The sequence below is a fragment of the Pogona vitticeps genome, chromosome 12, assembly GCF_051106095.1.
Source record: "Pogona vitticeps strain Pit_001003342236 chromosome 12, PviZW2.1, whole genome shotgun sequence".
NCBI classification, from domain to species: Eukaryota; Metazoa; Chordata; class Lepidosauria; order Squamata; family Agamidae; genus Pogona; species Pogona vitticeps.
Window position 1 is genome coordinate 13,715,542 of NC_135794.1, and position 14,818 is coordinate 13,730,359.

At 41.1% G+C, this 14,818-nt stretch overlaps 2 protein-coding genes across 4 annotated transcripts in view; one reads left to right on the forward strand and one right to left on the reverse strand.

Annotated features, from left to right (window-relative positions):
* The window catches only part of CALML4 (calmodulin like 4), a 35,656-nt gene extending 22,994 nt beyond the window's left edge, over positions 1 to 12,662 (forward strand). For both annotated transcript variants that reach the window (XM_020808141.3, XM_020808142.3), the window contains one exon: positions 1,026 to 12,662. In XM_020808141.3, coding sequence (XP_020663800.2) covers positions 1,026 to 1,123 — 98 coding nt within the window. In that variant the 3' untranslated portion in view covers positions 1,124 to 12,662. The remainder of the gene's footprint in view (positions 1 to 1,025) is intronic.
* The window catches only part of PIAS1 (protein inhibitor of activated STAT 1), a 106,085-nt gene continuing 93,123 nt past the window's right edge, over positions 1,857 to 14,818 (reverse strand). For both annotated transcript variants that reach the window (XM_020808145.3, XM_020808146.3), the window contains exon 14: positions 1,857 to 13,625. In XM_020808145.3, the coding sequence (XP_020663804.2) occupies positions 13,329 to 13,625 (297 nt within the window). In that variant the 3' untranslated portion in view covers positions 1,857 to 13,328. The remainder of the gene's footprint in view (positions 13,626 to 14,818) is intronic.

Sequence of the window (14,818 nt, forward strand, 5' to 3'; positions counted from 1 at the left end):
AGACTTTGGCTGTGGGTATGGCCTGCCTTCCCGTTTTGAACATATTTCTCTGCACTTGGGCAGGAAGAATTTAGTATTAGATATTTTGGATTACAACTCCCATTAGAGGCGGCAACAGGATTGCTGTGAGTTGGACCAAAACATCTAAAATGCTACAACTGCTCTAAGGGAAGAATTATTCCTCTTACAAGTGGCACCATCTTTATTGGTTTCCCTGAGCATGGGCAACATCAGTATCAAAGTGTGGGGCACCTGAAATACACAGTGTGGGTATATGAAACAGAGGCTGAGGGAATCCCTTCTGGGCTCCAGTTAGATGAAAAGTAGAGAGACCAGACAATGTGTTTTGTGCAAAGAGTGTGTTTATTAACCAAGCTCATCCCTCTTCCTGAAGTCATTTTATCTGACTGCTGTACCATAAACATTTTTAAAAAGTACAGGTCATGGACCATGTGAGGTCTCCTAGAGGCCCCTAGCCACCAAATATTTCAAAAATATTTTATAAATTATGTTTTTGTTTAAAAATTTCCCTTGTGATTTGTACTGTGTCTTGGGGCACTTTTGCCAAGCTTCAGGGCTCCACCAACCCTGCTACCCGTCATTTTGTAATTTTTTAAAATGACCATTAAGAAGGTTTGTCCATATTTTTTTTAGTCTTTTTCAAGAAAAAATGATTGGGAGGCGGACATATGCAGAACAGAGACCTCAGGAGGCTGTCTACCTCTGCTCTAACAGGGCCACTTAGCTCAGTCAGACTCTCCTGTTAAGAAAGGGATCTTTCCAAGCCTGACCTCGTAAAACCAAAATTGAGCTCTAGCCCTTTTGCATGCAAAGGATACACCTCTGCCACAATCCTCTCCAAGAGTTCCTGCTTTGAACAGAAAGGCTTCTATCATCTTAAAAAAATATTGTTACCATTACTCCTTTCTACTGTAACATGGATTTAAAATCCCACATAAAAGACATACAAAATATCTCAAACTCAGGTAAACTGCAGAGGCTGAACTACTCTTAATTGTTTACAGTGGATAACCTTTTAAAGGATGCCAACGTGGGACACAATGGAATAGTAAAGTATGAAGACCTAGTTCGATCAATCACTCTTCCTGTTCCTGACTACTGAATTAGGAAAGAACTGAGATGATGGAAACTACTCACCATTGTTACTTCAAATATTGTATTTTAATGAAGGGTCCCTTTAAAGGAGGAAGGTGGGGTAAAAATACTTCAAATAAATGCATAAATAAACTACAGTGGCTTGCAGCATTCCTTTGGGCACTTTTGAAACTTGCTCATATACTGTTTACTTGCATTAAAAAAACCAAATGTTTTGCCTTCTGAGACTCTTAATTATTTGAAACTGTACAACAGGTAATCCTTCCAAAGGTGATGCCAGGGCTGATTAACCATTTCAAAACTCTTCTGTTTCAGCAAGTTGGAGATGTTTGGTTAACAAAAATCAATGCAACTGCATGTGTACTGTTATATGGACATTTGGCCAAGAAAATGTAGGGAGTATATACGGCATGCTGTCTGTCACCGGGTCAGAGGCAGCCATTTAAAAAACCCAGTCCATCAGCTTATTACCGAGTAAGTTGCTAAGGCTATATATGCAAAAACATTAGAGCAATGCAAAGAACATATGTAAGAACACTGGCAGCATCAGCAAAAACAGATTCACATATCCATGCGTGCAATGACATTTGGTTGGTGACAAGCCAAAGTACACCCTACAAATTGGATAGGCAACCACAAATGAGTTGGAGAGCAAAGGCCTCTTTGTGAGCATCCCTTTTAAATGCTGCAAAAGTAGTTTTTCTTACACAGTGCGTACTTGGCAACATGTATCCAGAAGAGACAATGTAATAATGCTTTTTATTACACCTATATTTTACATAAACAAGTAACATTCAATAGGGTAAACCAAATTTTCCCAATGCATGTAATAAATATTTTCACTGCTTACTTTTATACAAACTGACATTGGTCTACTATACATTTTTTTTAAAAGCCACTTTTTAAAATTTGTTTGGCATGCTGTATGGAAAATTAAGAGAAAGTTTTAAGGCAATGAATTACAGATTTGAGTTTATGGAATAATTTCTTTAGTTGTTTTTCTGTATACACACACACACACACATATATATAAATATATGTACACACATTGCTTTCCCTTTTGTTAATTAGAACAATTAACAGCAGCACATACTAGGGGCCCTGGCAGTTCTCTCTCAACAAAAATTTAAACTTTCATTGAAAGGAATACAGTGGTGCCTCGCTTGACGGGGATAATCCGTTCCAACAAAATAGCTGTAGAACGAAATTGTCAAGCGAAAGTAAAAAAAAAACCCCCATTGAAATGCATTGAAAACCGGTTCAATGCATTCCAATGGGTGAAATACCTCAGTGTCCAGGAAAGATCCTCCATAGGACAGCCATTTTCTGGTGCCTGTATAGCGAAAAAGCCTTCCTAAACACAGCGGGGAGCCATTTTTAAACAGCGGGCAGCCATTTTGAAACCCGACGATCAGCTGTTTTGATCGTCATAAAGCGAAAAATCAGTTCCCGAAGCAGGGAACAAATCATTGTCAAGCGATTTTTTCCTATTAAAACATCGTTTTGCGATCGCAAAATACTCGTTAAGCGATTTCCTTATCTAACGAGGTAATCGTCAAGCGGGGCATCACTGTATAAAAATATGATAAAACGATCCTTCCTTTCAACATGTATTCATGAAAAAAACTTGAAAAGCTTAATGTAATTAAAAGATGAACTACATTAAGAGCAATGGGCTAGCCTGTTCTACTGGAAGATCTACTAATAATAACAACACTTTCCAAAGGGTTTATGGTATCAATGTTTGACATACTGAAGAATAAACCTTGGAATGCCATCATTAAAATAATACGAGACTTTGCAACTGGCAACCAGTTAAGTTTTACTAAGGATTAATTTTGGTTTTGCATTTAGGTTTGCTATTTTAAAAAGTCCACACATTCGGTAATGCCCACAAAAGTTGTTTTGATCACTTTATCCCTGCTATTACACACAACTCTCTTGTGTCTATGCGTGCACCCACTCCCCACACATACATTCTATGCAAAGGGGCCACACATGCAAACAGTACACGCACAGATCCTTCTGCAGGAAAATAAGGATCCCAAAAGAGAGCCAACAAGTTGTGAAATATATAATCCAATTTAACAGAATGCTAAAGTAGTCAACTTTATAAGAAAAACTCTAAATCTCAAAAAATAGTTTGCTTTTGAAGAAAATGTAATGGACTTCAGATGAAGCCAAAGAAGTGTTTGCCAAGTAAGATGAATTGTTATTGTTTTTATATTTCCCTGTCCCCTTGGCCCAAATACACATATACTTTGGTGACAAAAATAACTTTTCAAAAGAAGTTAAATATATCTTATCCCCCAATAAAAAAAATTACAGAAGTCCAGGGAACTCTGTCTTGAAGCAGGAAGATCCCCATTCTTGTTTATTATGGATTTGAGGAGGTGAAGGAGAAATATTAGAATAATAGTGATCCTAAATTTTCAGAATCCTCAAACAGGCGGTCAATATGTTTTGAAAATACTTCTGACCTAGGCTGCTAGTAACTGAGCAATATTTTTTGCAAATGCTGTCCTCCCCCACCGCCCAGTGCAATAAGAAATACTTACCTTGTGGAGGAAAAGCAAAAGAACCAGAAAGAGGTGATTTTATTTCACTATCCACTGACTTAATTTAAAATTCAACCAGCAAATTTCTAGTCCCACAGAGATTTTCATCAGAAAAACTGAGGAAAAAGGAAAAACTAAGAGGATGGTGCAATACATTTCTCATCACCAATTCTGGAATGCCTCATAACTACATTGAACAATACTGTTGTGTTCTTGTATAACCCCCTTCTCTTCCAAGGTAGTTGCTGCTGTCCAGCATTTAAAATAGAATGGCCAGTGATCCGTTAGGGTAACAGGCAGTGTAAAGGTCCACAGGTGTCCAGTTTGCAGGCACATGAGCTGATGCAGGCAGATCTTGGAAATAATGTGTTCATTTAATGTATTCACATTACTACTTTACAATACTGTAAAGTATTATACTTTACAAAATGTAATGTTTTAACATTATTTTCAAAATGTTATTTTTGTAACATTAAATACGTTCCTCTTGTCCAATGCAAAAGCAACAATTCAAACATTAACATATTAAATCTGTTCTGCTAGAGAATATCTCATTGTGCAAATGCAAGGGAAGAACACACATGCACAACAAACTAATGGATGCATGGTAAAAACAAAAAGGATTCTGGCCAATATTCTCAGCCAAACAGCATCTGAAGCAATTAGATGTTTCTAGTAGCTTGCTAAGAAGGTGCTGGAAATTTGTTTGAATAATTTGTTCTAAATTATGGAGATTAAAAAATAGTTTCAATAACAAAAGAATTCATAAAAGAAAAATATGAAGAAAAAAGTAATTAATGGGGGGGTGGAAATATTTAAAACAACTCATAGCCCAATACAATTTCACAGGCATTGCAATTACACATTCCAGCAAATGGGTCTCAGATACAATGGATGATCTTTATATAGGTCATGTGGACACTGTGCAAATATAGGTACTACAATACTTGAATCTGGCAGTACATTTAGTGGTCAGGAAGATACTGGGCATTCATAACTTAACACATTTAAGTTACCAGATACCTAACATTTATGGGAATAAAAATGTTAAGTACTTAGTTAATGCATTCTCAAGCTGAGGAGAAACAGCAGACATACTGTGACAAGGCTTCATGCCAATCTTGACTCCAACAGTCACACTGTTGACTTTGGAAAGTCTAGTCTTAATTTGCTTTTCAATGCTTGGAACAATCTGTCTGTCTGGAACACAAGGAGGTCATTTTTCCAGTTTAATTATGAGTCAGTTTTGTTGTTAAACAAAAACAATAACAATAAACAGAAACAATAAAACCATTGATGCTTCCAAGCTAGATTGAACTTTAAAAGGATTCCTGTTTTCTGTTCTTTTATTTAGATTTTACTGACATTTAATAAATTATAAGCCAGACAATGGAGCACGCATGCATGGAACAGGTACGGACACACACACAAACCTATAAATACGCACACATACATACACAGACACACACACATATTGAACAAACAATTTCAAAATTCAGGTCAACTTTTAAATGGCAAAGAGCACACATTTTAAGAAAATCCACTGGAACCTCTATGTGGCTTCTCAATTAAACAAAAAAGAGGTTACTTACCTGTAACCATGGTTCTTCTAGTGGTCTTCTGTGAATTCACACAATTGGGTTGTTCTGCGCCTGCGCAGGACCTCTTGGAAGTTTCTAGAGGTTAAAGACATGTGATTAGTGGGATGTTCCCTCGTGGAGTGCATGCTCCACCCACCAAAGTCCCCTCAGTTCCCAAAAGAGTCCACCGCTGTCAAAGAGCTATATAAGAGGACAACGTGATGGACAGAGGTGAGGCAAGGCGGGATGTGTGAATTCACAGAGGACCACTAGAAGAACCATGGTTACAGGTAAGTAACCTCTCTTTCTTCTTTGTGGCCTCTGTGAATGCACACAATTGGGTGACTGGTAAGCTCACTTACCGGATGGTGGGACGTCACGATAGAAAGGAAGTCAATACAACTCTGCCGAAAGCAGCATCTTTCTTTGCCTTGACATCCAAATGGTAATGTGTGACAAACATTGATGGATTGGACCATGTAGCTGCACAGCGGATGTGAGGGATGTCTATTCCTCATTGGAAGGCAGTGGAGGTAGACAGTGCTCTAGTCGAGTGAGCCTTCAAGGGTTCAGGTGGTGTTTTGCCTGCCAGTTCATATGCCCGTGAAATTGTTTGAACAATCCACCTAGCCAACGTTTGAGGCAAAGCCATGAACATAGGAAGAGCCTTGATACTTTCCGAAACAATTTGGTTCTGTCAATGTAAACAGGGTAGACAGTATTATAGGTTGATTAAGATGAAAATCAGATGTGACCTTAGGTAAGAATGAAACATCTGGGTATAGATGACCTTGTCCAGATGGAACTGCAGAAATGGTGGATCTGATCTAAGAGCTGCCAGTTCATTAGCACATTTAGCCGACGTTATGGCTACTAAGAATGATGTTTTCAAGAAAAGCAGTTTGAGGTTAGTAGTAGACATCGGTTCAAAGGGAGGTCGGGTTAATGAGTTAAGGACAAGCTGTAACGAACATTGGGGAAGAGAAGGGTGATGTGGAGGATGGATATTGCGAAGTCCCTTAAGGATTTTTTTCAAAGTCGGATGAAAGTTTAGCTGCTTCTGAATGAGATGGTTGGTACGCGACCACTGCTGCAATATAAACTTTCAAAGTAGAATGGGCCAATCCAAGGTAGAAAAGATGGAGTATAAAGGTCAGTAGAGTCTTCAGTGAAAGTGGTACCGCAGGTAAGTTTTTAGAATTGACAAAGGATAGGAATACTCTCCATTTATGTAGGTAAAGGATCTTTGTTGATGGTTTTCAAGCCCTGTCAAGTATATCCCTTATTAAGGGAGAATCCTCCACACCAGGGGTGGGCAATTAATTTCTATAGGGGGCCACATGAAAAATCTGAACTGTGTTACTTAAAAATAAAATTAAAAAGTGATGTTTGCTGGGACTGCAAAAAAAAAAAAACACAACAAAAAATACCACAAATCCAAAAGCAAAACAACACAGGTGTGTCTCACGCGTCAGTACTTCTCTTCCCTCAGCCCCCCCCCCCACATATACATCGCCTCGGGCGGCAGAGTAATTTTGACCCCCACCCTCCCACCTCCCACCCTGCCCGGCGCCTCAGGAAATGGTTTCCCTTCTTTCTTTCTCCTTCCCCTTTTATTTTTTAATTTATATATTTTATTAACCTCCTCCACAACCCCAAGAAGAACCGCTGCAGTCGCGGGCCGCATTTTGCCCAGGTCTGCTCCACACCGTCAGTTTCAGAGATTCAAGATCGGGATGGTAAATGAGCCCATTGTCCCGCGTGAGGCTGGGGATGGATGGAAGATGGAGGAGGTCGCTCGACATCAACCTCAGGTGGGTGAGCCACAGTTGTCATGGCCACCATGGGACAAGAAGGATCGCATCCGATTGAAACTGTCAAAGCTGAATGATGGTGCATTGTATCAGTGGGATTGGTGGGAATAGGTAGAGGAGTCCGCTGTCCCATCTTATCATGAAAGCGTCTCCGAGAGAGTCTCTGCCGATATTTGTGCAGGAACAATATAGTGGGCACTTGCTATTGTTCTTGGTAGCAAAAACATTGACGGAAGGAGTCCCCATCGATGGCAAAGAAGGGTGAAGACTTTGCTGTCTAGAGACCACTCGTGCGTCCTTGTAGTAAGGCGACTGAGATGGGCTGTAAGCAGATTATCGTCTGTAGCAATATGGACTGCTACTGGGAAGATGTGGTGAAGATAGCACCATTCCCAGAGCTTGACAGCTTGGTACAGTAAGGAAAGGGAATATATACCGCCCTGCTTGTTGACATAATAAAGAGCTGTTGTATTGTCCATTGCAAGTTGGACTGCGTGTTCTGTAATGATGGGTAGGAATGCGTGGAAAGTTTTGATAATAGTTAAGAGCGCTAGGTGGTTGATGTGTAATTACTGCTCGTTTTGTCCAGAGTCAATGGATCCTGTGATACCGACAGTGGGCGCCCCATCCCAACAGGCTGGCATCTGTGGTAAACTGTATCGTGAGCTGGACAGGGGAGAAGGGTCTTCTGACAAGAAGATGTGGGAGAAATGTCCACCATGTAAATTGCTGGGCTAGTTTGCTTGTGACCTTGAGGTGTCTGGATGGGTGATGTGTCATGGGGTCGAATAGGGAGAGGTACCATGACTGAAGAGACCTCATCTTTAACCTGGCATGCTAAATAATGGCGGTAGTGGAAGCCATGAGCCTGAGGAGGTGTTGGGCTTGATGAGCTGATACTGAATCATGAAGTCAGAATGATTGTATAGCCTGTTTGAGTTTGATTATTCTCTCGTAAGGGAGAAAGGTTCTGGCTTGTAGGGAATCGAAGTACTATGCCCCTATATAGGTGGCTGTCTGTGATGGTTCAAGATGGGATTTGGCATGGTTCACCTTGAGACTGAGGTCTTGAAGAGTGTTGAGAGTAATTTGGGTAGCTCTGATGGCATCATAGTAGGAAGCAGAGACTATCAGCCAGTCATTTATATAAGGGAATATATTGATTCCCTGAAGGCGGAGGTAGGCAGGAACTGGTGCCATACACTTGGTGAAGGTCCTTGGTGCTGTGGAGAATCCGAACGGAAGAGAACAGAACTGGTATGAGATGCCTTCGAATTGGAATTGAAGAAATTTATGATGACTCAGATGGATAGAGATGTGAAAATACGCATATTGGGAGATGGATGACAACAAACCAGTCTCCCTGTGAAAGGAGAGGAATGATAGTGTCGAGTGTCAGCATTCCGAAACGTCTAGGCCTAATGAATTTATTGAGGTTTCTAAGGTCAAGGATGGGAAGAGTCCTCCGTCCTTTTTCGGTACAGTGAAGTATCTAGAGTAGAAACCATCATGCAGGGCAGAGGAAGGGACAAAGTGTATGGCTTGTTTTTGGAGAAGGGAAATTTCTTCTGAAGTGCCAATGAGTGGGGAATTGTTTTAATGACAGTGAAAGGTGAAGTATGCTGAAATTTGATGAAATAGCCCTTTACGATAATCGAAAGGATCCATTGATTCTTGGTAATTCAACGCCATGCACTGAGGAAAGGGTAGAACCTGGTTTGAAACGGAGTGGAAATAGTGGTAGAAGATGGAAGGGGTTTATTGAAACTGCTTACCCTTCTTCTGTTGGTGTTGAAAGGGTTGTTGACGTGGTTGCTGTTGCTGGGATCGAAAAGATGGTGCGGTAGACATTGATGGGCCAAAATAAGGTCTATCCTGCATTTGTGGGTTGTATGTATGGTATGGTTGGTGGAATGGCTGAAATGGCTGTTGATGGGCCAAAATAAGGTCTATCCTGCATTTGTGGGTTGTATGTATGGTATGGTTGGTGGAATGGCTGAAATGGCTGTTGGGCAAAGGACTGTCTGCAGTATTGGGGACGCTGGTATTGAAAAGTTTGCTGGGTGGAATATGATTGAGTTGTTTTCTGAATTTTATGAAGGTTGTTCATTACTTTTTTCGTTGTAAAGGCCAGCACCGTCGATGGGAGGTCTTCAATTCTCAATCTGGTGTCATCAGATATGCCAGCAGACCTAAGCCAGGCATGGCATCTAAAGGCAATAGATGTAGCCATCGCCTTAGACAAAGCATCAGTAGTGTGGCGGGAAGCAATTCTTTGCTGTTTGGCCACTGTAGAAGCCTCAGCATGAATATTTAGGGCTTCAGTCTTAGAAGACTCAGGAGCTGCTTGAATAACAGGGAGGATCTTATTCCATTGTTGCCTATGGTAAGCTCCCATGATGGCTTCATAGTTGACGACTTGCATAAAAATGAAGTGAGGGAGTAAAGATGTCTGCCCAGAATATCTAACTTTGTTCCCTCCCTTTCTTGGTAGGCGCAACTGATGATTTATTGCGAGCTCTCGATTGATAGGATTCCACAATAATTGAATTCGGTGTCGGATGTTTGGATAAAAAGGCAGTGTCCGGACCATGGGTTTTATACAATAATTGGTTTCCCAAATGTCTTGAAATCTGTAATAATGAAGGGAGTTTGTCCCATGATTCTTTAATCAAATCTAGCATAGCAGATATGAAGGTAAGGCTAAGCATAGGTGTCTTCCCTTGAAAGTCTTGTTTAGGGGGTACTTGGGTTATAGAGTACCCTTCCGTATCAGGAGGTCGTAACATGTAGAGATGTGTTTTGAGGGGGTCGATGTTTACAAGAATGCTTGGAACGCTTTGACTGTGGTTGTTCCAATGATGAAGTAGTGCGCATGAGGGCCAGCTTGAGTCAATGTCGAGTGTGATGAGTGATGTGATGGTGGTGGTGATGGAGACACACAAGGTGAGTATCGAGGCGGATACAGCAAAGCATATTGGACTCTCTTCGGTTTGGTGCAATAAATCTGTTCTGGTAAATCTTCGTGGAAATACGGATCATATTGTTGTTAGTATCGATCTTTGCGATCTTCTCGTGGTTGATACCGAGAAGATCCTGGGTAGTAATAGTAATCTCAGTGTGTAGGGTCATACTGAATTGGTGACAAGTGTTGTCTCTTTGCCCGGTGTTTTCGAGGGGAGTGATGAGAGAAGTCTGAGCCCGAGATTTGAATCAGAATTGCCCGCCCTGATGATGCAGGGGTCGAATGGGCCGAGGCCTGGCTGGAGTGAACGTCAGCCGGAGAGAGGCCAATATTTGGCAACAAGCTACCAGTGGAAGCTGGAGCCTGGGTCAGAAGCAGAGGTGGTTCATCTCTGTCTGACATTGATCCCGAGGCCTCTCTAGACCGTTTCTCCAAAATTGGGGATGGAAGCGTCGATTGGGGTGGTTGAATCTGAGTAGATTTCGATGATTTCTTTTCTTAGGCTTTTTTGAAGTAATCTTTTTTCTTTTTAGCTGATTCAGTTGACAGAGCTGAGGTCCTCAATGTCGATTTCCTCTCGAGGTAGACTTCGACTTCTCTGCTTTGTGAGTTGTCGTCACTGGACTAGAGACCGGTCTAGGAGGCTCTTGGTGATCAGGTCGACAATATGGGGACAGTGCAGAGTCCATGGCGACCAAAGTTGGATTGAGGGATTTCTTCCAAAGATAAAATTGCAGCCTCTGAAGTCGCAGTTTAAGTGCAGGCTTCGTGAGCCTTTTACACTCGGGACAAGAAAGTGTTTGGTGCTGTTCCCCAAGACAGAAAAGGCAACAGTCATGGCCATCAGTGAGCGGGATCTTGTTATTACAAAGTATGCACCACTTGAAAGGCCCGGGGGGGGGGGCATAAAAGACAAGGGAAAATCGGAGGGAAAATGAAGGGGAAGGGGGGAAATTGGCAAAAATGGGGGAAAGAGAAAAAAACTGAATCGAATCAAAGGTAGAACAAATCCATTTAGAAGGGAAACGTCCAACAAAAAAGTGATTGAAATATTAGAAGAAGCAACTACCGATCACAGTAAATGCTCAGTTGCTCTAGCTCTCTCCGAAATAGGTCTAACCTAAGCGGCGGCTAAAAGGAACTGGGGGTACTTCTGGCGGTCAGAGCACGTGCTCCATGGGGGAACGTCCCACTAATCACATGTCTTTAAACTCTAGAAACCTCCGAGAGGTCCTACACAGGCGCAGAACAACCCAATTGTGTGCATTCAGAGGCCACAAAGAAAAAATATAATTTATGATTAAAGGTTGATAGTTATCAATATGTCAGGGGAAAAGTAGCTTTCAAAACAAAACTTTGTTTTAAAAAATACCAATTTGTGCATACATGATTGAAACTAAGTTTTTCATTAAATGAAGGACAAACTTGCTTGGTTTCACTTCTTCCCTTCCCATCTGTTCCTGAGTCTTTCACAATGGCAGATATTAAAAGCTAGCTACAAAACACTTCCTATGGATAAGCAAACATACAATCCAATGCAGGCTTTGAGATTAATAAAAAGTGCTACCCAGCCTCTCCTACTTTTCCATATTTGTTATTAAAAAATGCTCCACTGTCTCTACTTACATACTTTCTTGTTTAATAACAAACCACTTAAGTAATCTGCCAATTTTGGAATGACAATTTTCTAACAAGGAATGCTTGTTTTAAGGTAGGAAAACCTGCAAAGTTAAACAAGAATCAAACATAGCTTCGGAAGCCTTAGACAGCTGGAGGATGAGTGGGTGGCAGAGGGGAGAATGATAAAGTCATTCACTAATCATTCAGCTGCTAAGAGTGAGAAAATTACACTCATCTACACTATTTTTACATTCTGCTCCAGTTGAAGCAAGAAAGGGAAGTACTTTTATAGTCATAATTTAAAGAGAATTGTGTTGGACTACTTATGTAGCCCAACCCTATTAATGCTTACTTAGAAACCAATCCAACTGAATGCAGTGGGATTTATTCCCAAGAAAAATGCATAGAATGTGACCATATGGTTCAAATATGCTTGCAGAAAATAACATATTTTACTGTCATTGTTAGCTCCAAAATATGATTTCAAATTACATTATGTATTTTAAGTACTGATAGGACTATTTGGATTGCACTGTAAACCATAGAAATTCAACAAACCAAATGATTTTCAGTAAATCTAGGAGGAATTTAAAATATATACTTAAGTATCAGGTCAAAGCTGAATTACCACAGTACAGTGAATCTTTACTTGAATATTAAAAACTAGATTCTAGGGGCATAATCCTCTTGATTTCAGCCACACACAACAGCCCTATGTGCAATTGGTTGTGTTTTCTCAGCACTCTCCCACTGCACATAAGGAAATCTCATTTTAAACAAGGCAAATTCTACCCCAGACAATTTCAAACCAGATTTTGTACAAAGTTACCATACCAACAGAGGGTTAGGCTTCATGGCAAAGAAACTTTTTTGTCTTATGTAAAACAGCAGAGACCTCAACTGGCAAAGCTTTTCAGTGGAATTTGTTCAAGATATATGCTAATAAAACAGTACCATGTCTGATGATGAAACCAGGAAGTTTAGAACTGATTTTCAGAAAAAAAATAAATTAGAAATGAAAGTACATTCCAAAAAGCTACAGCCAGGTGTCACACAGAGAATGCTATGGAATTTATGCAAACTGAAGATTATACTTTCAGTATAAATAAAAAAGATAAAAAACTTAGGAAGACCCAGCCTACTGTCACATGATTTTTTTCAACAGAACCTGTGTAGGAAACCAGCAGATTCTGCCCCAAAGAAGTAAAAGCTCCCTCCCCATGTTGTTATCTGTTTTCTCCAGAAGCAGCAGTCCCTTGAACCCATAACCTCAAAAACTCAAAACCTTTGCCATTAGTATCACTGTGAACAAACAAAATGTTAAGCAGTTAAAAGTTGAAGTGTTTTTAAAAAAGCACTCAAGGACAAAAAGGAAGGTGTAAAATCTTCCGCATCCAAAACAATAAACAACAAAACAAAACAAAATACTCCACCTAGGGGTGGAGGGTTGAGTGTGTTGTTGTTGTTTTTTTGTAATTTTTTTGTTTGTTTTACCAGTTAAACCATCTTCTGTTTATATACAAAAGTAGAACTGAAAATATAGTTTTGTTCTCTGTACACATCTTAATAGTTTTCCCTACAAAAAGGAAAAACTCTTCTGCGCTTCTAAACAAAATAAGATAAAACAAAACCCCAAATCTCTCATCCAGGAAGTTCGGAAACATAGCAGAACAACTCAGTCCAAGGAAATGATGTCTGGGATCACACCGAAGAGAGAAGCTGTATCTGTACTACTTCTGTTGGCAACAGGGTGGCCATGGGTCTCTCGCAGACTGTTGGATGACACAAGGCTGCTGTTGCTGCCACTGTTGCTGCCATTTGTGGTTGGAAGCGGGGTGTTCCCTCCTGCATTTAACTGATCCAGGAACATCTGTGATGAAGCATATGGGAAAAACCGGGAGTGCAAGAGTTCTTGATCATCTGAAGCAGATACGGCTGCAGCTGCAGCAGCCAGAAGGGAAGTGCTGTAATGCTGGGAGAAGGGAAAAGGCAGCTGTGAGGCACTAGAGAACTACGTTTACAAGTGGTGCTAGGGCATGTTTCTCCTACTGCTCTACAAGAAGACCCAATCTGGAAGGGCATTAAATGTGATTGCAGAATTTGAGCACACATAAAGCAGATTCCAGGGCAGTACAAGGGAGGAAGGACCATGTGTATATGAAAGGGCCCTGCAAGACCACAGCCAATGGGTAACACCATCCTGGCACACTGAAACATCTGTACCACCAAGAAAAAAGAAGTGATTTATTAGTAGACTGACACTTCTCAGACCCAAATCTGGGCACCCTGAGAAAATCAGTATTGATTTTACTGGAAAGGGATGGAGACTTAGCTTTTCTCTAAGAATACTGCTGAGTAAGAAGAATGGGGAGGAACGAGGACTTGGGTTGGATAGAACAGCTGAACTTCACTGACAATAAACATCTCCAGTCCTTTTCTACAAAAGAAAATTGACACAGTATTTTGTAATCTAATCTCCACTATGCACAGTTAGATGCCCTCAATGCTGGAACTCCACATACACAAAAGTGTCTGTCTGTGTTGGGGGGGACGACCCTATTAGATGTAAAGCAAAATAAATTGTGGCTACAGTTGTGCCCTGCAAAGCAAGTAAATTCTGGGTACAGATCTAAGTTCATTCCCTTGCCATCCTTATTCAAAACATGGGCACATTAATGAACCTTAATCTTGTACCTAAAGTGGCCCCCAACCTTTTCTGAACCATGGACTGGTTGGGAGGGTTGGGTCCTTGCTCGCAGGTGGGCAAGGCGCACTCGCACGTATGCACAGGTGAGCAGGGGCGCGTGTGCATGGGTGTGGCATGCTTGTGGGTAAGCCAGCACACTTGCTGGTGGGCGTGATGTGTTTGCGGATGAGTGGGATGTGCTTGTGTGCATGTGTGGGTACGTAGGGGGCCCGTTTGTGTGGGTGGGCGAGCTGTGCATGCATGTGGGCATGTGTGGGGGGAGTGCGTGGGGGGTGAGAGATCTGTCTCTGTGGCCCGGTCCTGTAAAGGCCATGGATCGATTGCCAGCAGGGGACCCCTGCCTTAATCTCTACTCCAAAATAAACACTACAGCACAATTGCACTAGCCATCCCATTTCCTCTCTAATGGTGTGGAAAAGCTGAAATGAAAACACCATTCCTTAAATAATTGTCTTGTA